The 20,796-nt window shown below is 42.1% G+C and overlaps 1 protein-coding gene across 7 annotated transcripts; it reads left to right on the top strand.

Moving 5' to 3' along the window:
* The first annotated feature begins 2,527 nt into the window (after positions 1-2,527).
* On the top strand, positions 2,528-20,574 carry LOC125730704 (protein NLRC3-like). 7 transcript variants are annotated; one of them, XM_049005822.1, is made up of 9 exons: positions 2,528-2,648; positions 11,074-11,181; positions 11,375-11,437; positions 12,168-12,246; positions 13,037-13,310; positions 13,472-13,513; positions 13,939-14,028; positions 15,816-17,526; positions 19,359-20,574. In XM_049005822.1, the coding sequence occupies exons 4-9, from the start codon at positions 12,223-12,225 to the stop codon at positions 19,435-19,437; spliced, it is 2,220 nt and encodes a 739-aa protein (XP_048861779.1). In that variant the 5' UTR covers positions 2,528-2,648; positions 11,074-11,181; positions 11,375-11,437; positions 12,168-12,222; the 3' UTR covers positions 19,438-20,574. The 7 variants fall into 7 exon arrangements, with proteins under 7 accessions (XP_048861779.1, XP_048861781.1, XP_048861776.1 ...); XM_049005824.1 differs by having other exon boundaries at positions 12,168-13,310; positions 19,484-20,574; XM_049005819.1 differs by having other exon boundaries at positions 12,168-13,310.
* The last annotated feature ends 222 nt before the right edge of the window (positions 20,575-20,796 follow it).

The raw sequence follows: 20,796 nt of genomic DNA, 5'->3' as shown, positions 1-20,796 counted from the left end.
AATTAGGAGATGGCGCTAGTTTGAGTCTCACTTTTTCGGGGGAGTCTGGCCTTCTTTAGCTACTTTCATGGAATACCCCCCTGGTCAGGTCAGTTTGGTGAGTAGATAAAATAAACAGCGATATAGAAATAAACTCAGTGTGTGGGCTCACTTGTTAGATAGGTTGAGTGTTCCAGCTGGACGTTAGACCTTCCAGTGGTTCATTCTTTTGTTGTTTTGCCTGTTTTATTTTTGGGGTTATCCTGGGCAGGCACATGCTTCAGGTTACTGCAGTGAGCTATGTCTTTGGTTTGCTGTGAGAACTTGAGTTCAGCCTTTAAAGTCGTCTCAAGCCTGGATTAATTTTGTTTGTTAGGTGGGTGCCTGGGGTTGCTCTCACGTCTGAGTTTTTCTGGTCTTTGTTTCCAGTATTTGAGCAAACTCAGCATGCTTTACTAGGGGAGCACTTGTTTTGGGTTAGGTGAGTGGTGTTCTTTTTCTCAGGTACTCTGTTGAGTCTGTGATCCTAACCTTACTGTGTTCAGTGGCTACTGTGTAGTAAGTTCTAGTGTGAACTTGTGTAAGCGTGGCATAATCCCGAGTTTTCTTAATGCTTTTGGCTTTTTTATGATCACCGGCAGGTTCTGTTGTGTGCCTGCATGAGGCAGGGTAATCTGTGTGCTGCTTTGGTAGCTTGATGGGTACTGTCTTTGCCTACTTACTGTAAGTGCATGGTGTTACAGCCATTGTGTGTAATTTTGCCACATTGTGACAGCTGTGTGCTGTATTGGACCCGTTTTGTGCAGTGGTTCCATTGTTTGAGCCCCATATGTGTTTAGTTTTTCTGACCTAAATCATTCATCTTAGTGGAAATTCGTGAGCAAGATTTATACATGTAATAGAACAATGGCAACTCCTGAAGATTTTTTTGTACAGCCTAGTGAAAAGTTGCTTGAAGATTTCACTAAAGAATAACTTCTTCTGTTGGCATCTAGTTGTCAAATTGAGCTCTCTAGTGATGATAAAATGCTAAAAGCTAACTTCAGCGATGCCCTTAAAAAAGGGCTGGTCGCCAGCGGGCTCTTTCAGCCTTCGCCCCCAAAAGCTGAATTTATGGCTAAATCACCCGTGTTGTCAGAGACTGTTATCCAATTAAAGTACAGGGAAAGAGAATTGGAGGAAAGACAGGGTCAGTTTAGGCTGAATGAGAAGAAAATGTTATTGAAACATGAACGACTTTTGAAAGAGTCTGAAATTCAGCATGCTTCTATATCACCTAGGTCATACACTGAACAAAAATATAAACGCAACACTTTTGTTTTTGCTCCCATTTTTCATGAGATGGACTTAAAGATCTACAATTCATTCCAGATACACAATATTACCATTTCTCTCAAACATTTCTCACAAATCAGTCTAAATGTGTGATAGTGAGCACTTCTGCTTTGCTGAGATAATCCATCCCACCTCACAGGTGTGCCACATCAAGATGCTGATCTGACATCATGGGTAGTGCACAGGTGTACCTTATACTGCCCACAATAAAAGGCCACCCTGGTAATGTGCAGTTTTGTCTCACAGCAAAATGCCACAGATGCCACAAGCATTGAGGGAGCGTGCAATTGGCATGCTGACAGCAGGAATGTCAACCAGATCTGTTGCTCGTGCATTGAATGTTCATTTCTCAACCATAAGCCGTCTCCAAAGGCGTTTCAGAGAATATGGCAGTACATCCAACCGGCCTCACAACCGCAGACCACGTGTAACCACACCAGCCCAGGACCTCCACATCCAGCAGGTTCACCTCCAAGATCGTCTGAGACCAGCCACTCAGACAGATAATGCACGGCCCCATGTTGCAAGGATCTGTACACAGTTCTTGGAAGCTGAAAATGTCCCAGTTCTTGCATGGCCAGCATACTCACCGGACATGTCACCCGTTGAGCATGTTTGGGATGTGCTTGACCGGCGTATACGACAGCGTGTACCAGTTCCCACTAATATCCAACAACTTCGCACAGCCATTGAAGAGGAGTGGACCAACATTCCACAGGCCACAATTGACAATCTGATAAACTCTATGCGAAGAAGATGTGTTGCATTGCATGAGGCAAATGGTGGTCACACCAGATACTGACCGGTTCTGAGTCCCCAGACCCCCAATAAAGCAAAAAACTGCACATTCCAGGGTGGCCTTTTATTGTGGGCAGTATAAGGTACACCTGTGCACTACCCATGATGTCAGATCAGCATCTTGATGTGGCACACCTGTGAGGTGGGATGGATTATCTCAGCAAAGCAGAAGTGCTCACTATCACACATTTAGACTGATTTGTGAGAAATGTTTGAGAGAAATGGTAATATTGTGTATCTGGAATGAATTGTAGGTCTTTAAGTCCATCTCATGAAAAATGGGAGCAGAAACAAGAGTGTTGCGTTTATATTTTTGTTCAGTATAGTTTGATGTAACCAGCCATACAGTATAAGGATAGTTCCTCCTTTTCATGAAAAGGATGTTAAGCAATTCTTTCCTCATTTTGAATGTGTGCCTGTTCAAAATGGCCTAAACGGTCATGGACTCTCCTTTTACAGAGTGTGCTTGTTGGAAAGGTGCCCTTACAAAGTCCCAGAAGCTTATCGGCAAGGTTTCAGGAGCTACATGAAGCCAGGTGAGAGACGCTATGTTGAGTTTGCACAAGAGAAGGTAAATCTCTTTGATAGGTGGTGCTTATTGCAGAAAGTTGACTCCAAAAAACAGCTCAGACAGCTCATGTTGTTTGCGGACTTTAAGGAGTGTGTGCCGTAAGCTGTCTGTGTGTATTTAAATGAGCAGAAAGTGGTGACTTTGAATCAAGCTGCTGTGCTTGCAGATGACTTTGTCCTCAATCATAAAACAAACTTTGTGGGACAAGTCACCTATAACTGAGAGAGAGGTATATTTTCTAAAGTAAAGCCTTCTAGAGAAATGCATCCATTTGGCTCAGTTCCAAAGTCCCCCTCTGCTCTCTCATCAGTGAGGCTATGTTTCTATTTTAAGAAATCTGGCCATGTTATCGTGGATTGTGCTGTTCTGAGGAAAATATTTTAATGAAATTGAAATATCTTAAGCCTGTTGCCTGTGTAAAGACTGTTGAGAGAAATCATATGGTTCCATCAGTCTGACTAGTTGATGGTCTATCTGAAACAAGAGTTGTTAGGTTCTTCATCCTTTCTAACAAATGATTTTGTGTTTTTAAGCTCTAATCCTGAGACTAAATGCCCTATTAAAATATGGGAAGATACTGGAGCTTTCTAATCTGTAATGCTCAAAGATGCACTCCTGTTCTTTTCTATGGTGAAGGGATTTGGTGAGGGATCTCTGAATCTATCCTTACACAACCTAGATTCTGAGCTGGTATCTGGTGAAGTGGTTGCTTTGTCTCCGCAGTTTCCATTTTATGGTGTGTCTTTGCTCTTTGGAGGACGCAAATCGGGGAACTGACCCTACACTAAGTCTTCTGTTTGTAGGGGCTGTGTCAGAGCAGGGAGCTGACCCTACACTAGGTCCTCTGTTTGTGGGGGCTGTGTCAGAGCGGGGAGCTGACCCTACACTAGGTCCTCTGTTTGTAGGGGCTGTGTCAGAGAGGGGAGCTGACCCTACACTAGGTCCTCTGTTTGTAAGGGCTGTGTCAGAGAGGGGAGCTGACCCTACACTAGGTCCTCTGTTTGTAGGGGCTGTGTCAGAGCGGGGAGCTGAGCCTACACTAGGTCCTCTGTTTGTAGGGGCTGTGTCAGAGAGGGGAGCTGACCCTACACTAGGTCCTCTGTTTGTAGGGGCTGTGTCAGAGCGGGGAGCTGACCCTACACTAGGTCCTCTGTTTGTAGGGGCTGTGTCAGAGCGGGGAGCTGACCCTACACTAGGTCCTCTGTTTGTAGGGGCTGTGTCAGAGCGGGGAGCTGACCCTACACTAGGTCCTCTGTTTGTAGGGGCTGTGTCAGAGCGGGGAGCTGACCCTACACTAGGTCCTCTGTTTGTAGGGGCTGTGTCAGAGCGGGGAGCTGACCCTACACTAGGTCCTCTGTTTGTAGGGGCTGTGTCAGAGAGGGGTGCTGACCCTACGCTAGGTCCTCTGTTTGTAGGGGCTGTTTCAGAGCGGGGAGCTGACCCTACGCTAGGTCCTCTGTTTGTAGGGGCTGTTTCAGAGCGGGGAGCTGACCCTACACTAGGTCCTCTGTTTGTAGGGGCTGTTTCAGAGCGGGGAGCTGACCCTACGCTAGGTCCTCTGTTTGTAGGGGCTGTGTCAGAGCGGGGAGCTGACCCTACGCTAGGTCCTCTGTTTGTAGGGGCTGTGTCAGAGCGGGGAGCTGACCCTACGCTAGGTCCTCTGTTTGTAAGGGCTGTGTCAGAGCGGGGAGCTGACCCTACGCTAGGTCCTCTGTTTGTAGGGGCTGTGTCAGAGAGGGGAGCTGACCCTACGCTAGGTCCTCTGTTTGTAAGGGCTGTGTCAGAGCGGGGAGCTGACCCTACGCTAGGTCCTCTGTTTGTAGGGGCTGTGTCAGAGCGGGGAGCTGACCCTACACTTGGTCCTCTGTTTGTAGGGGCTGTGTCAGAAGATGCTATTATTAAGGTTTGCCTCTGGCTATTTCTTTAGTAATGGGGTGTTGAGTAAGTGGACTCATCCTGCCATGTCAGGTGAGGGTGATTGGAGCAGGACATTTCAGATCATTGTTCCATCTTGTTTTAGAAATGAGAGATTGCATATGGCTCATGATCACTGTCTTTCTGGTTATCTCGGGATTAGGAAGACTTGGAATTGGGTGGTAAGACACTTTTACTTGAAATTAAATCGGATGTCTCCCAGTATTGTAGATCACGGCACGTGTGTCAAGTGTTGGGTAAGCCAAATCAAACAATCCCTGCGGCTCCTCTCCATCCTATCCCTGCTGTTTAAGGAGAGCTTTGAACGCGTCTTATTTGATTGTGTTGGAACGCTTCCACTTTGCAAGTCAGGTAATCGATACCTTCTGACAATTGTGTGTGCCAACTAAGTTTGCGGAAGCAATGAATTTTGAGGAAGATTACAGTATCTGCTATCTCCAAGGCTTTAATTAAGTTCTTCAGTGTTTGGTTTGCCAAAAGTTGCCAGTCTGAACAGGGCTCAGACCTTGAGCTGTACACTTTCCCAAGTTCTTAAGCAGTTGTCCATCCAACATTGTATAGCTACTGTACAGCATATCATCCGGAATCACAGGATGCATTAGAGAAGTTCCATTAAGCTCTCAAAACTGTTTCGAGCTTATTGCCTTGAATTGGAGAGATTGGCATAATGGGATCCCTCTGCTGCTGTTTGCAATTAGAGTGGTGACTAAAGAATGCAGAATACACATGGCAGCCATGATGCTTAAGCAAACGCATTGCGAGCGTCGAGACTAGTTCTAAACCAGCCCTTAGAGCTGACGCCCTTTGCTGGGCAGCTTTTGTAGTCGCCCACTCCCCTGTAGACCAGTGGCGCTGGGTGTATGGGTGAGTTCGACTAGAGCTTATGTCTGTCTGCAGCTGACATGACGTGGAGTGAGATCTGCTAGTGGCTGCCAGGGTGGAGTATAAAATGACTGCCGCCAAGTCGTGCAGAGTACAATGCAATTCTTACTTGAATTTCTTCTTCACAGACTAGACGATTAAACAAATAAAGCAGCACAGCATTGCAGTAACTAACAATAAATAAATAACTAACTCACGTGTACTTGCATTTATGTATTATTTATTTAACCTTTATTTTACCAGGTAAATTAACTGAAAACCAATTGTCATTGCTTTTCGGGAGAAATAACATAACGCATTGGAACTGGCTGGGATACAAACATACAAATCTTCAGCCAAGATCCTGGGATTGCTGCGAGAGATTGCTGGGATACTGTGAGAGAGTGGTGTTGAGCTGCAGCGATTGTTTTGGGATTGTTTGTGATTGTTTTTGGGGTGTTTGGAACGTATTTTCTGAGTGTTTGTGTGCTTTAATTGTTTAGTGGGTGGCTGTGTTATTTCTATTTATTGTTCTTATTTTGGTCGGCGTGAGTGCTTGTCTGTCCTGTCTGTTTATTAACAGCGCGATTGTTACGGGCAGTGAGCTGCGTTTTCTGTTCGCGTTTAACTCCGTAAAAAACACCGGCGGGGCGAAATAGCTAATAATATCTAACGTCGGTAACGTTACTCAGCGCCAGAAAAGGACAGTTGCTCCTGAGCTTTGCTCGGTCGCCAGTCGGGGCCGGGAGGACATTTTCCACTTTTTTCCCCGCTCCGGCAGTAGCCTGCTGTGAGGGGGTTTTTGTGGTTTTTCGACCTCCCAAGAGCAACTTCGATTTCGTTTTGTTTTTAGTTCATACTTGGTTCAGGCAGAAGTTCCTTTGGTAAGTAGTAGTAAATTTATCGGATTTAAAATTTTAAATAAAAATAATAATTAAGTTCCGTTTCAACCCAAGTAACTTATTTTAGTGTACTCGGCACTTTATTGCATTTAACGGTACGCGAATTAATCTTTAAAGTTAAATACGCTATATAAATTTACTGGGCTGGGAGTACGGGGTCATAGTGAGTTAGTTAATTATGGGGCCGGCTCAATGTTGCGTTTGCAACATGTTTGCCCTTCTGGACGTTAGTGTCCAGTCGGACTTCATCTGCGAGCGATGTAAGCTAGTGGACTCGCTCATGGTCAAGGTTCGCGGCCTTGAGGAGCAACTGGCTCTCATCCAATGCAACAGTGAGTTAGAGGAGCAAGTTAATACGCCTTTTAGGGAGAAGGTGTGTACGCCACTAGCGGGGAGGAGGGAGAATGAAGAGCAGAGAGGTCGAGAGAGGTGGGTGACCGTAGGTCGTAGACGCAGGAAGGGGCGTACACACGTTGCAGAGGCGGCATCACCTGAGGTGGCTGTGTCGAACAGATTTCAGGTTCTTCCAGCTTTAGAGCCGGAACGGACTGGGGAGGCAGGTGGGCCCTTGGGCACTGAGGAGCCCCCTCCGCCCAGGAAGAGGGAGGTTGTGGTAGTGGGGGATTCCATTATTAGGGGAGTAGACAGTTATGTGTGCACGCGTGATAGAGGGTCCCGTACGGTGTCTTGCCTGCCTGGTGCCCAGGTAGGAGACCTTCCAGATCGTGTGGATAAGCTTTTGGCCCCAGCTGGGGTGGATCCAGTTGTCGTGGTGCATGTTGGCACCAACGACATAGGCAAGGGTAGAAGGGCTGTTCTGCAGGATAAATTTATAGAAGTTGCCAATAAGCTTAGAAGCAGAACGTCCACGGTGGTATTCTCTGAAATACTCCCCGTGCCACGTGCAAGTCAGGCTAAGTTAGCTGAGATAAGGAAATTAAATGCGTGGCTAAAAGGATGGTGTAGGAAAGAGGGGTTTAGGTTTATGGGGCATTGGAGGACCTTCTGGAACAGGTGGGACCTGTTCAAGCCGGATGGGTTGCACCTGAACCAGAGGGGAACCAGTGTATTGGGGAGGCGTATGTGTAGAGTAGTTGAGGAATGTTTAAACTAGGGACTGGGGGGGCAGGGAGGTTAGTTAACTATGTCAGTGGGGGGAAACGGAAAGCCCCAAATAATCATATTGTAAGTGGGCACCGTAATAGGCCTACCCTTTGTTGTCTGTATTTAAACGCCAGAAGTATTAGGAATAAAATTCATGATTTAGAGGCTTTTATCTCATCGGACTCTTATGATATTATAGGAGTAACTGAAACGTGGTTGAGTGAAAAGGATGGACAAGAATATAATATGGATGGTTACACGTTGTTCCGTAAGGATCGTATAGGAAAAAAGGGAGGTGGTGTTGCAGTATATGTAAAGGAAAACTTGCAGGCAAGGGAACTTACTGATATAAATAAAACTACGGAAGCAATATGGGTAAAATTAGATGCTAAAAACTCAAATAGCCTAATTGTCGGTGTTTGTTACAGAACACCTAATATAGCTGCTGAGGAAAGCAGATTGTTATACAGTGATATTAGGACTATGAGCAATAAAAATGATGTGGTAGTTATGGGTGATTTTAATCTACCAGGAATGCAGTGGGACATTGTCACTGGCTCTTCAGAAAATGAACTGGAGATGGTGGAATTAGTACAGGATTGTTTTTTTACTCAGTTTGTTAACACCCCTACCAGGGGAGATGCCATTCTTGATCTTGTTCTCTCTAATAACCAGGACAGGATTGGTAAATTAGACGTTTTAGAACCACTTGACAGTAGCGATCATAACATGGTCAAATTTGAGGTTAAGTTTAGTGTTCGAAGAGCTAAGTCCAAATCAAAAATATATAATGTTAGGAAGGCTGACTTTAAGTGTATGAGACTAAAACTAGAAACTGTGAACTGGATGGAGTTAAATAACAAAACTGTTGAAGAGGCCTGGGAATTTTTTAAAAGCACATTATTGCAAGTGCAAGAGGACTTCATACCTGTTTCCAGCAAGAATAAATCTAGGAAATTGCAACCTAGGTGGTTTACTAGGGAAATAAATCATAAAGTAAGGAGGAAAAGGGCTTTGTTCCAGCAATGGAAAATAACTGACGATGACAGAATTAAGCAGGAATATCTAAGTCTACAGACTGAGTTAAAAAATGATATTAGACGAGCTAAAAGAAATGTCGAAAGGATGGTTGCATTGGAAGCTAAGGATGACGTTAAAAGTTTCTTCCAGTATTTTAACTCTAAAAGAGCTCTAAAACCTGAAATTACTAATCTGCAGGATAGTAAGGGTCTTATAATAGTAAACGACATTGATATAGTAAATGAGTTCAATGATAGTTTTGCATGGGTATTCACTGTTGAGGACCTTAGTAATTTACCAGTTATTACCTATCCAGCATTGTCTATAGCTAATATATATATAACTGAAGCAGATGTTTTGCAAAGCCTAGCTAAGCTCAAAATAAATAAATCACAGGGTCCTGATGGCATCTTACCTATAGTATTAAAAGAGATGAGGGATATTATTTGCCGACCCTTTACTGTTTCAAAAATCCTTATCTGAAGGTGTGGTACCTTCTGATTGGAGGCACGCCTTCATAACGCCTATTTTTAAAAAAGGGGATAGAAGTAATTTGTCTAACTATAGGCCAATCAGTCTAACTTGTATAACTGGTAAAGTTATGGAGGCTATAATCAAAGAGAAAATGGTAGATTACCTGGACTCTAATAACATTTTGCGGGATAGCCAGCATGGATTTAGGAGAGGTAGATCCTGTTTAACAAATCTGTTGGAGTTTTTTGAGGAAGCTACTCAGGAAGTTGATGATAAGAAGGCCTATGATGTCATCTACTTAGATTTCCAAAAGGCTTTTGATGTTGTCCCCCACAAGAGGCTCCTACTTAAACTCAAAGCGACAGGTATTTTAGGTACCGTAGCGACCTGGATTGATAACTGGTTAACAGATAGGAAACAGCGAGTAGTTATAAGAGGCACAATGTCAAAGTGGGCTTGCGTTCATAGTGGGGTACCGCAGGGTTCGATTTTAGGACCACTATTGTTCCTAATTTACATAAATGATATGGATACCAATATATACAGTAAACTGGTGAAATTTGCAGATGACACCAAGGTGGGTGGTGTAGCAGATACTGAATTAGTGGCTCAGCAGCTACAGCGGGATCTTGATTTAATTAGTGACTGGGCCGATACCTGGCAGATGAAATTTTAACATCGATAAATGTAAGGTACTCCATCTAGGGAGCAGAAATATAAAGTACAGGTATTTCATGGGTGTCACTGAAATAAAGGTAGCTGATCATGAGAAAGACCTTGGTGTGTATGTTGATGCTTCCATGTCCCATTCTCGCCAGTGTGGGGAAGCAATAAAAAAGGCCAATAGGATGTTGGGGTATATCTCCAGGTGTGTGGAGTTTAAGTCAAGGGAGGTAATGCTAAGATTATACAATTCCTTGGTGAGACCTCACCTAGAATATTGTGTGCAGGTTTGGTCACCATATCTTAAAAAGGACATTGTGGCCTTAGAAAAGGTGCAGCGTAGGGCCACAAAAATGATTCCTGGTCTTAGAGGAATGTCATACGAGGAACGGTTACTTGAGCTAAATCTGTTCAGTCTCAAGCAAAGGAGACTGAGGGGGGACATGATCCAGGTATATAAGATTCTAACAGGTTTGGATGCTGTTCAACCAAATAGTTACTTCAGCATTAGTTTAAATACACGAACTCGTGGCCATAGGTGGAAATTAGCGGGAGAACACTTCAAGCTGGATTTAAGGAAGCACTTCTTTACACAGCGTGTAGTCAGAGTATGGAATACCCTTCCTGATAATGTAGTGCAAGCTGAATCCTTGGGTTCCTTTAAATCAGAGCTAGATAAGATTTTAACGACTCTGAGCTATTAGTTTAGTTCTCCCCAAGCGAGCTTGATGGGCCGAATGGCCTCCTCTCGTTTGTATAGTTCTTATGTTCTTATGTTCTTAAGGGCAAAGTTGTGTCATCATGGAGGCGATTCCAGTTTGTGCAACCGGCTGAGAAGTGCTGCACGATCTGTCTTAAATCGTCTTGCTCTCGTGAGCTTTTTGTACACAGTTGACACTTTGCAGCGCCGGCTGAAGTTGGACAAAAAAAAACTAAGCATGATGCATTGCGTCAGGACCAGAATGCATTGCTTTAAGCCAGCGCTGTAAGCGGCTGCATGAAGTATCATGCACCCTATATGTCCGTAGCATGGTATGGTACCGCCCACTCCCCTGTAGACCAGTGGCGCTGGATGTGTATTTGCATAGCATGATATGGTACTGCTTTTGATTTAACAGATTATTATTATTATTATTATTATTATTATTATTAATTCACCGCGATTTTGTTTAATAGGGCAACAATATAAAACACCTGATATAGCAAAGCTCACTGGCTGCTGACTTTGTGGGACTTGCTCTTATGACTTACAGTAGTCAGTAGATGTTTCAGAAGCTTTGGTTTATTCCAGGTGCTTCTCTGCATGGGGCTCCCTGGGATGCAGATAAGGTTCTCCTATGCGGAGGTACCGTAGATGGAATAAAGGGGATGGAATGACAAACAGAATTCATTAGCCTCCCTCAGTAATGGATATTCTGTTTCTTCTCCCAGGTTAGCCCCCTCTCACAAGAATAATACATCAAGACCTGCTCATACTAACACTGATGGACCCCACCCACCAGAGAGAATCCTTCAGGATTCCTTTCGAGTTACACACTTGTAAGTACTTCTGCAGCACTAAAGGCAAGGAATCAATCAGCATACAGCAATGAACTCAGGCAACCTAAACAATCCCTAAAAATAACTAACAATCAAATGTGGTAGAGACTAATATCCACAGTATATCGTCCTTGATCACTCCCCTTGTTATTCAGCACCAGGTGCTGGTACTCCCCTTGTTATTCATTTCTAGGTGTCAATACTCTGAGCATATATTGTGAAGTACCATTACGAAGAGGTGCTGTACTGTGTACCTGTGAGTACTGACCAATTTCAAGTACTGAATGTATCATGTATCGTTTCATTTCCAAACTGCCAATTGATTATTGGAGGAACATGTAAGTATAAATAAGGTAAGTAATGAAACCAACAGATACAAACAATTTAGAGAGCAAGGTCATTTCAAACTCAAAGACAGGAGCAAAGCATTCTGGCTAATTTGTGGTCCATTTTTGGGTAGCATGTGGCTCAGTGGGCTTGTGATCGGAAGGTTGCTGGTTCGAGCCCGGCCTCGGCACATCTGCAGGTCCTTCGGCGACGCCCTTAACCCCCAGCTCTCTGGGTGCTGCTGTGGGTGGCTGCCCTTTGCTTTCTCTTATAAAGGGCAAGTTGGGGGAGGCATAAAGGGAATTTCCCCATGGGCACCAATAAAGTGTCTTATTATTATTATTATTATTATTATTATTATTGTTGTTGTAGACTGTTAACCCTGGTCTGTGACATATAGCCTTCCAGAGCATATAGTTGTAAAGGTGCTTTAAAAGCACTCATGTCAATGACTACATGCTTTTTTGACTGAAGCATACGGTAGAATACAGCATATACTGTAGTTATTAGTCCAAATTAGTGGACATCTCTGCCTGTGATTATAAACTGCCTGGACCTGCCGAGTAATAACTGCCCATTTTGCTATGTTTGAAAGACACTACAGCTGGAAAACTGACGTTTGAATATAAAGCTAACATTACTTTCGGTTTGTATTACAGAGTCAGGCTGTGATACACAGGAACTGGTTTCTTTACAGCCATAATCACCTAAGCAATGGCTCACCATTCCCATGGAGAGGTTTGGCTATAATGTTTTGGCATAAGATGCATGTTTTCTCTAAAAACCTGACACTGAAAGGCAGGAAAGCTTAAGTTGAGTAACTATTTTCAGCTGAATACACTAGGTTTTATGTTTTTTTTTTTTAAATATATATGTGATATATCACCTATTCTAATGAACAGGTAGCAAAAACGTCAATTCAGAGTCAATTCAATTGATTTGCTGAAAATAGCAGACAAAAAGCTCACTCTCCGCAGTGCGCTTCCTCAGGCTACTCCCTTATCATAGCGCACTGCATGAAATGTTAGATGTACTGTAACAGAACAGAATAACTTAGCAGACAAAAAGCTCACTCTCCACCGTGCACTTCCTCAGGCTACTTCCATATCATAGCACACTGCACGAAATGTTAGATGTACTGTAACAGAACAGAATAACTTCATATAAAAAATGTAGAATTATATTGGATGCTGTCTTAACAAGATGTTTGTAATGTATTTTGTTTTTGACCTTTATTGTTCTAATGTGCTCTATTGGGTCTTAAACTATTTTTATTGCTATTTAAATCGGAAGGGTCTCTCAAGACATTTTAAAAATCAGTGGACTGATATGCTTAAATAAAGGTTTAATAATAATAATGCGGAAAATAAACGCACACATATAGTAATGACAGAATCACAATAGGTGTCTCCAGCAGCCACATACAACAGGAAAAGTGGTTTCTGTTAATGTAAAGGTCAGTGCATGTGTGTGAGTGACCATGTACAGGTTTGTGAGGTCTCATGGACTCATCTCCGACATTCTGCAGACCCAGACCTCGCTCGCTGTCCTCTTGATGCATTCTCTGGAGGAGCTCACTGAAGATGAGCTGAAGAAGTTTACATTTTACCTGATTCACCTGGTGTATGAAGAGTATCAGCGCATTCCCAGGGGTCAGCTGGAGAATTTGGACAGAATAGGCATCACCGACATGATAATACGTTCCTATGGTGAAGTCGGTGCTCTCAAGGTCACGCTTGAGATCCTGAAGAAGATGAACCTAAATGATCTTGTTCAGAGACTGAGTAAAGACCTGAAGAAGGGTAATCATATTTTTAACCTTTCTTGTTTTTTTTTTGTCTAAATTGTAACCCTTGTAACCTGAAAAATTAACATATTGTATATCATTAAATGGGAAATGTTGATGTTTGTTAGATAGGGATGCTGAAGACAGAAATAAATCTGAAATTCTTCCTTATTTCAGGTCCCCAAGCAGGAAGTGAGCTGGGTGACATATTGGAGCAGAGTAAGAGCTGTATGCTGTTCTGTAGTTTACACTTTGCTTTTAGCAAGCAAGCCCACTCTTTCTTTTCTTATAATATAAGCATGCCCGGGGGGCAGCCAGTTGATCCCCAGGGTTTTTTTTTTCTCCCTACTTGGGAGTTTTTGGTTCCCCTTTTCCGTTGTCATCTGTTTCTCTTTGTATTCTGTTTTCCGTGTTTTTGAATTATTCTGTATAAATGATGCAGGAATGTATCAGAACATGCCCATGTAACGCACCTTGGACTCGGTAGTGAAAGGCTCTATATAAAAATACATTGAATTGAACCCTGTATATCAGGGCCAGTACAGGAAAATCCCAGGGGTGCTGTCCATTCAAAAGGGGGAAAATTTAAATTAAAATACGATTTATAACTGTGTGATACGATTAATGGTATTTAATTCAAACAGACATTATTATGTCAAAAAGATCAAAGGACTCCAGTGCCCAGGGAGGAAAAAAAGAAAGAGGAGAGGAGGAAAAACGGGAAAAAGACAAAGGTAATAATCACTAATCAGAGTAATTACTGCAGTGTTTCTCATCCCAGTCCTCGGGGACCCCGAACAGTCCATGTTTTTGCTTCCTCTCAGCTCCCAGTGCACGTGTACCAGGTATTCAGTGTTCCTGATTGGCTGGGAACTATGAGGGAGCAAAAACATGGACTGTTTCGGGTCCCTGAGGACTGGGTTGGGAAACACTGAATTACCGTATTACTCTCTGTGGTACGTGGAGTGTTACTAGCTTACCTTGGATAATTCTGCATTTGCTAATTTAGTAAATAGCTAAAATTAATGTCAGTTACTCCCAACGTAAATTCATTAGGGAAAGTTGGAAATACCTTTCAGGTGTATGGGATCGCATCATTTTCAGAAACACACTTTATCGTGAAGTGTCCTGCTGCACCTGCATGAACCGTCCACTGTATATGTAAATTGTAATAGTCAAATAAAATTATTTTCTGTTCCCATCCCCCTTTTTAACTAATAGTTTAAAATCTTTGCAATTTTATTACTGATTAGTCCAGGGGGGAAGTGATTATATATATATATATATATATATATCACTTCCCCCCTGGACTAATCAGTAATAAAATTGCAAAGATTTTGAACTACTAGTTAAAAAGGGGGATATATGTAAGGAATAATTGACGACAGGTCGTTGAATTATTAGAAAGACTCCGCTTCGCGTCGTGGCTGCATTACCACCTCGGGTGTGCATTATTTTCTAATAATTCAACGGTCCGGAGTCAATTATTCCGCTTATACTACGGTTGCCACACCTCAAGACATTGATCAGATGATATATTTCAAGGGATTCGTCCGGTTTTTCTACTTAAATCGCTATTGTGAGTAGGATTATTTCTTCCGCATCTCATCCAACGACTCATTTGCTAGTTCCAAAACGTCATTTTAAAGCTGGCAATGGAGGCTTGAGCTGTTGATAGCAGACTAATGCAGTTAATAATGAAGTTATTAGAAAGAGAGCGAGAGAGACAGAGACACAGAGAAAGAGAAACAGAGAGAGAGACAGAGCTTGTATGAAGGCTACCTCTGTGTGTCCCTCAACAGTGTTCTGAAGCACCGTCTCTAAACTGTAAGTCTGCTTTAAGATGCAGCGCTGTTATTACCTCGCTAGTGAGAAATGTCATGTTTAGCCTTTAAGTTGGTACACTAGGCTAACTAATACTGCTGCAGCCCAGTTGTTGAAAGTTTCATATTCACCGTAAATATAAAAATTTACTTTCGGAAAATCGTCTGTCATGTTGTTGTTTTTGTTAGTCCTGTGTGCTGTATAGGTACTGTATGCTAATTTCCGTTATTACAGTTAACTATGCGAAGTGATATGGAACTGTAATGCGGTCAAGAGAGCTGCCTGGAACTACGTTCGCCGTGCGTTTCCCTGAAAATAATTGCACACCTCAGAACGTTCGTCAGCCAATCAGATTCAAGCATTCAACGGTCCCGTAGTATAAATATATATATATATTTATATACACACACACATCCACCATGTAATAAAAATCAGTTATTTTGAATTTGTGGGGACCATTTTGTCCGTTACCACAAGGGGAACCTCAAAATTATTTCTGAATCCGTGACTGCAATCGAAAAACTAAAAATGTCAAAAGTCTCGTGTTTTGCTTGGTTACTTCTGGCTAAGGTTGTCATTGGTGGGCATAGGGAAATGATTACAAACGTTGTGTCGTTCTTGTGTGTTTTCAATATCCTTCTTCCCATTCTGATCAAGATCATGATGAGAATTTGCATTTTCCTCTCTTTTTTTTCAGGGGAACTCATGCAGTGTCAGCACAGAATAAAATGTAACCTGAAGCAGAAATTTCAGTGTGTATTTGAAGGGAAACCTAAGGGAGGACAGCCAACACTTCTCAGTGAGATTTACACAGAACTCTACATAACTGAAGGTGGGACTGGTGGAGTCAATGATGCACATGAAGTGAGACAGATTGAAACAGCATCTAAGAAATGGCGAACAGAAGATACTACAGTCAAGTGCAATGATATATTTAAACCCTTATCTGGGCGTGAAACACCTATCAGAACTGTACTCACTAAAGGAGTGGCAGGTATCGGGAAAACAGTTTCTGTGCAGAAATTTATTCTCGATTGGGCAGAAGGAAAAGCAAACCAGGATCTTCACTTCATATTTGCTCTTCCTTTCCGGGACCTGAATTTGATTAAGGATGAATACAGTCTGATTGAACTGCTTCACCGCTTTGTCCCAGAACTGAAATCGCTGGAATCCACTGAGCTGTTTAGTTATAAAATCTTGTTCATCTTTGATGGTCTGGATGAATGTCGCCTTTCTCTCGATTTTCTGAACAATGAGAGCTGGTTTGATATAACAAAGAAAATGTCACTTAATGTGCTGCTGACTAACCTCGTTAAGGGGAATCTGCTTCCATCTGCTCTCCTCTGGATAACCTCCCGGCCTGCAGCAGCCAATCTGATACCTCCTGACTGCATCCACCGGGTGACCGAGATACGAGGGTTCAGTGATGCCCAGAAGGAGGAGTATTTCAGGAGGAGATTCAGTGAACAGAGCCTGGCCAACAGGATTATCACACATGTGAAATCATCAAGGAGCCTCTTCATCATGTGCCACATACCTGTGTTCTGCTGGATTTCAGCTACTGTGCTTAAGAGGCTTTTTAGTGAGACTGACAGGGGAGAAATTCCAAGGACTCTAACTGAAATGTACACACACTTCCTGAACGTTCAAACAGGATTTAAAAACGAGAAGTACATGAAGAAATTACAGCTTAAAACACACAGCCAGGAATTCCTTTTAAAACTTGGTAAACTGGCTTTTGACAACCTTGAGGAAGGCAATCTCATATTTTATGAGGAAGATTTGATAGAGAATGACATTGACGTCAGTGAAGCTTCAGTTTACTCTGGACTATGCACAGAAGTCTTTAAAGAGGAATATGGGTTGTATGAGGATAAGGTGTACTGCTTTGTGCATCTGAGCATCCAGGAGTATCTCGCTGCTTTATATGTATTTCTGTCAAACTCATCAGCCGACCTGCTGAAGACTGCAGTGGATCAGACATTAACAAGCAAGAATGGACATTTGGACCTCTACCTCCGCTTCCTCCTGGGTCTCTCAACAGACTCCAGTAAGACTCTGTTAAAAAGGCTTCTGGGACAGACCAGAACCAGCTCACATAACATTGAGGAAACAGCCGAATACATCAAGTGGAATATACAGAATAATTTATCTCCAGAAAGGACCATCAATCTGTTCCACTGTCTGAATGAACTGGGTGACAATTCTCTAGTAAAGGAAATCGAAAGATACCTGAAGTCAGGGCGTCTTTCAGCAGATGACCTCTCACCTGCACAGTACTCAGCTCTGGCCTTTGTGATGCTGATGTCAGATGAGGAGCTGGATGTGTTTGATATGAAGAAATTCATCAGATCAGATAAAGAGCACTGGAGGCTGCTGCCTGTGGTCACGAACTCCAGGACAGCTTTGTAAGTAACGTAGGGATGGGAAATGATGTCTGGTCTGGGAGTTTTACATGGACATGTTTGAATATATAGCATATTACAGTTTTTTACAATCGCTATGACAGTTTTTGCAATACATTTAACAAGTTTCCTAAACTCTTAACGCACCAACACACCTAAAACACACAATTGACAAAACGGTTAACTTCATGCTCAAAATCACATGTTGTAAACTAAACCTCAAAACTAATTTTCAAAATACAATAATAATCTACCACAGTACATTATGTCTAGCAAAACACTGCAAACAAGTTTTAAAATGTTTGCAGTGTTTAAAAAAAAAAACACTAACACAAGTTCTCTTCCAACAGGAACATTTAGTCAATCATAACACATTGACAAAAAAAACACTATCATTAGCTGTAATTACAGAAACTGCATTATTTTATGTCAGGTCTGCCCTTATATTTGAAGCCTTTCTACATTTTTGTTTTGTTGGGTTTAATAAATGCATGCATTTTGTTTCCTTTGCTGCAGAAATTCAATACAAAAAAAATAGTTTTTTACAATTGCTTAGGCACGATTTTAAAAACAAGGCTCATTTTGTAAAAACCCTACACACAATTCACACATCTACACACACAAGTAGCAGAACATCTCAGATCTTTTGCAAAATGAAACACTTAAATCAAAACTGTACAATAATTTACCAAAAGCCCATTTTGGTACCCTATGGCAGTGATTCCCAACCGGGGGTACGCGTACCCCTAGTGGTACGCGAGCACATTACAGGGGGTACGTGGAAAAAATTTTTATATTTAATTTCCCTGATGATGGGTAAATATTATCAGCCATTCCATTAGCTGTGCCCTGGTATAGAAAGAAAATCTATCTGGGATGTGTTGCTTAATGAATTAAATGTTCAAGTTATGGAGATTTAATAAAATGTTTTAAATTTGATAATCAGTTGTACGTTCTACTTTTATTGAATCATCAACACATTTGACAAAGGGGGTACTTGTGGTATGAGAAAATCTCTCAGGGGGTACACAATTCAAAAAAGGTTGGGAAACACTGCCCTATGGCGCACACATGGTTCATACAGTCGGATTCTGTTTGAACCAATTACACACTGCTGTGCTCAATCTTAAACACTTGTAACATTTCTACTTTTATAATGATACAGTCTTGGTTTGATTTTTTTTCTCTTTTTTGGGATATTGATAAAGAACATGAATATATTTAGCAAACACAACACATGAGACTGCAAGTACTGCACCTTGATGAACATATTTATTTCTTTTCATGTACTCAAGTCAGTCAATACTGAACATTTGAACGAAACATTCCTACGTAACAAAACATTTTTCCAGTTTCCATATGGTATTACAGTTTTTTTGGATTGCTTATGCACGATTTTCAAAACAGGGCCCGTGTTTTCAAAACAGTACACACAATTAGCACAACCACACACCCAATTAGCAAAACACTACAGATCCTTTGCATAATTAAACACTCTTGTAAAAACTATACACTTATGTTTAAAAACCACACTTTTTTACCATAAGAAACACACGTTTCACATTTACCATATTCTGTTTGCACGAGTTACACTTTTAGCACTTCTACTTCCCTATGATTAGAGTAGGCTACCATCAACAAAGTACAAATATAAAGTAAATCCACCAAACACTACACAAGACCAATGTTGCACACTGAAGAAACTCATTTATTTCTCAACATGCCCAAAATGTTGACATGGAGATTCATAGTACTGTAACAACATGTCACTTTACGTATTGTACTCTAAGTTTACTGTAACAAAAAAAAACACTAGGCATTGTCTCTTCGCCTAGCTGGATCTGGCCAGAGAATTTCATCAACATCGTAGGCAATGTTGTCATTAGCAAGACACCTTGGAAAGAAACGTCTTGAATGACGAATCCATCCTTATATTGCTGCTACCTCCATCTGGTCACAGGCCTCCTCCATGGCTTGGATGAGGGGTACCTCAGCCTGGAGATGGAGATCATATACCTTCCACCGCCATGCTGAGAAAAACTCTTCTATAGGGTTGAGGAATGGAGAGTATGGTGGAAGATATAGGACGGTGAAATGTGGATGTTGCTGAAACCAGTTCTGAACCAGAGTAGAGCGGTGGAAAGACACATTGTCCCAGACAACAATGTATTGCATATGATCGATTTGGTTTGCTGCTGTTATGTTGTGCAATTGGTCCAAGAATGTAAGTATGAGTGCTGTGTTGTAAGGGCCCATATGGGCATGGCGGTGGAGGAGCCCATTCTGTGTAATGGCTGCACAGAGTGTTATATGTCCCACACGTTGCCCTGGGACATTGACTATAGCCCTGTGGCCAATGACGTTTCTTCCCCTCCTTCGTGTTCTCGTCAGGTTGAATCCAGCCTCATCTACGTAAATGAACTCATGCTGGATCTCCTCTCCATCCATTCGTAAAACTACCTGAAGAACAGTGTCAGGCAAAATTGTGTAGTTCAGTGTAGATATAGTATACATATTACAGTACAGTAAAAGATTATGAGACAGTATGCAAGATCACACTGCTAAAGTGAATACATACCTCTGCATAATCATGCCGCAGTCGTTTCACCCTTTCGGAATTGCGCTCGAAAGGCACTCGATAAATTTGCTTCATTTGAATATGGTTTTTTTTTAGGATGCGTGCCAGTGTTGATATTGAGACCTGATGGATATCGTTGAAACTGGCATGGTTATTGACAATGTTAGCTTGGAGCTGTTTGAGTGTTATAGCATTGTTGGCCAAAACCATGTTTACTATCTCCCTCTCTTGCTGTTCTGTGAACATAGGAGGCCTTCCCCCTTGTTGTTCCTGACCCTCAATCCTATGTAGAAAAAAATCTGTAAACAATAGTACAGTATATTTCACAGGACAAGGTAACAGAAGTGCTGATACTGCATAGAATACAGTACTGTAAAGCAGTTACTGAAACCGTGCAGATGTTTTTGATATGGTGATATTTGTACAATACCTATTTTCCAGCCGAAATGTTCTTATCACACTTGCCACTGTGTATCGGCTTAGATTTGGCTGTACTCGCAGTCCAGCCTCCCTCAGCGTCAGGCCATGGTTGACATGACATAGGAATGTTCACAGAACAGCAAGAGAGGGAGATAGTAAACATGGTTTTGGCCAGCAATGCTATAACACTGAAACAGCTCCAAGCTAACATTGTCAATAAGCATGCCAGTTTCAACGATATCCATCAGGTCTCAATATCAACACTGGCACGCATC

This window comes from Brienomyrus brachyistius, unplaced genomic scaffold, assembly GCF_023856365.1.
Source record: "Brienomyrus brachyistius isolate T26 unplaced genomic scaffold, BBRACH_0.4 scaffold1423, whole genome shotgun sequence".
NCBI classification, from domain to species: Eukaryota; Metazoa; Chordata; class Actinopteri; order Osteoglossiformes; family Mormyridae; genus Brienomyrus; species Brienomyrus brachyistius.
The sequence above is the reverse complement of the archived record's forward strand: the minus strand, read 5'-3'. Positions and strand labels throughout refer to the sequence as shown.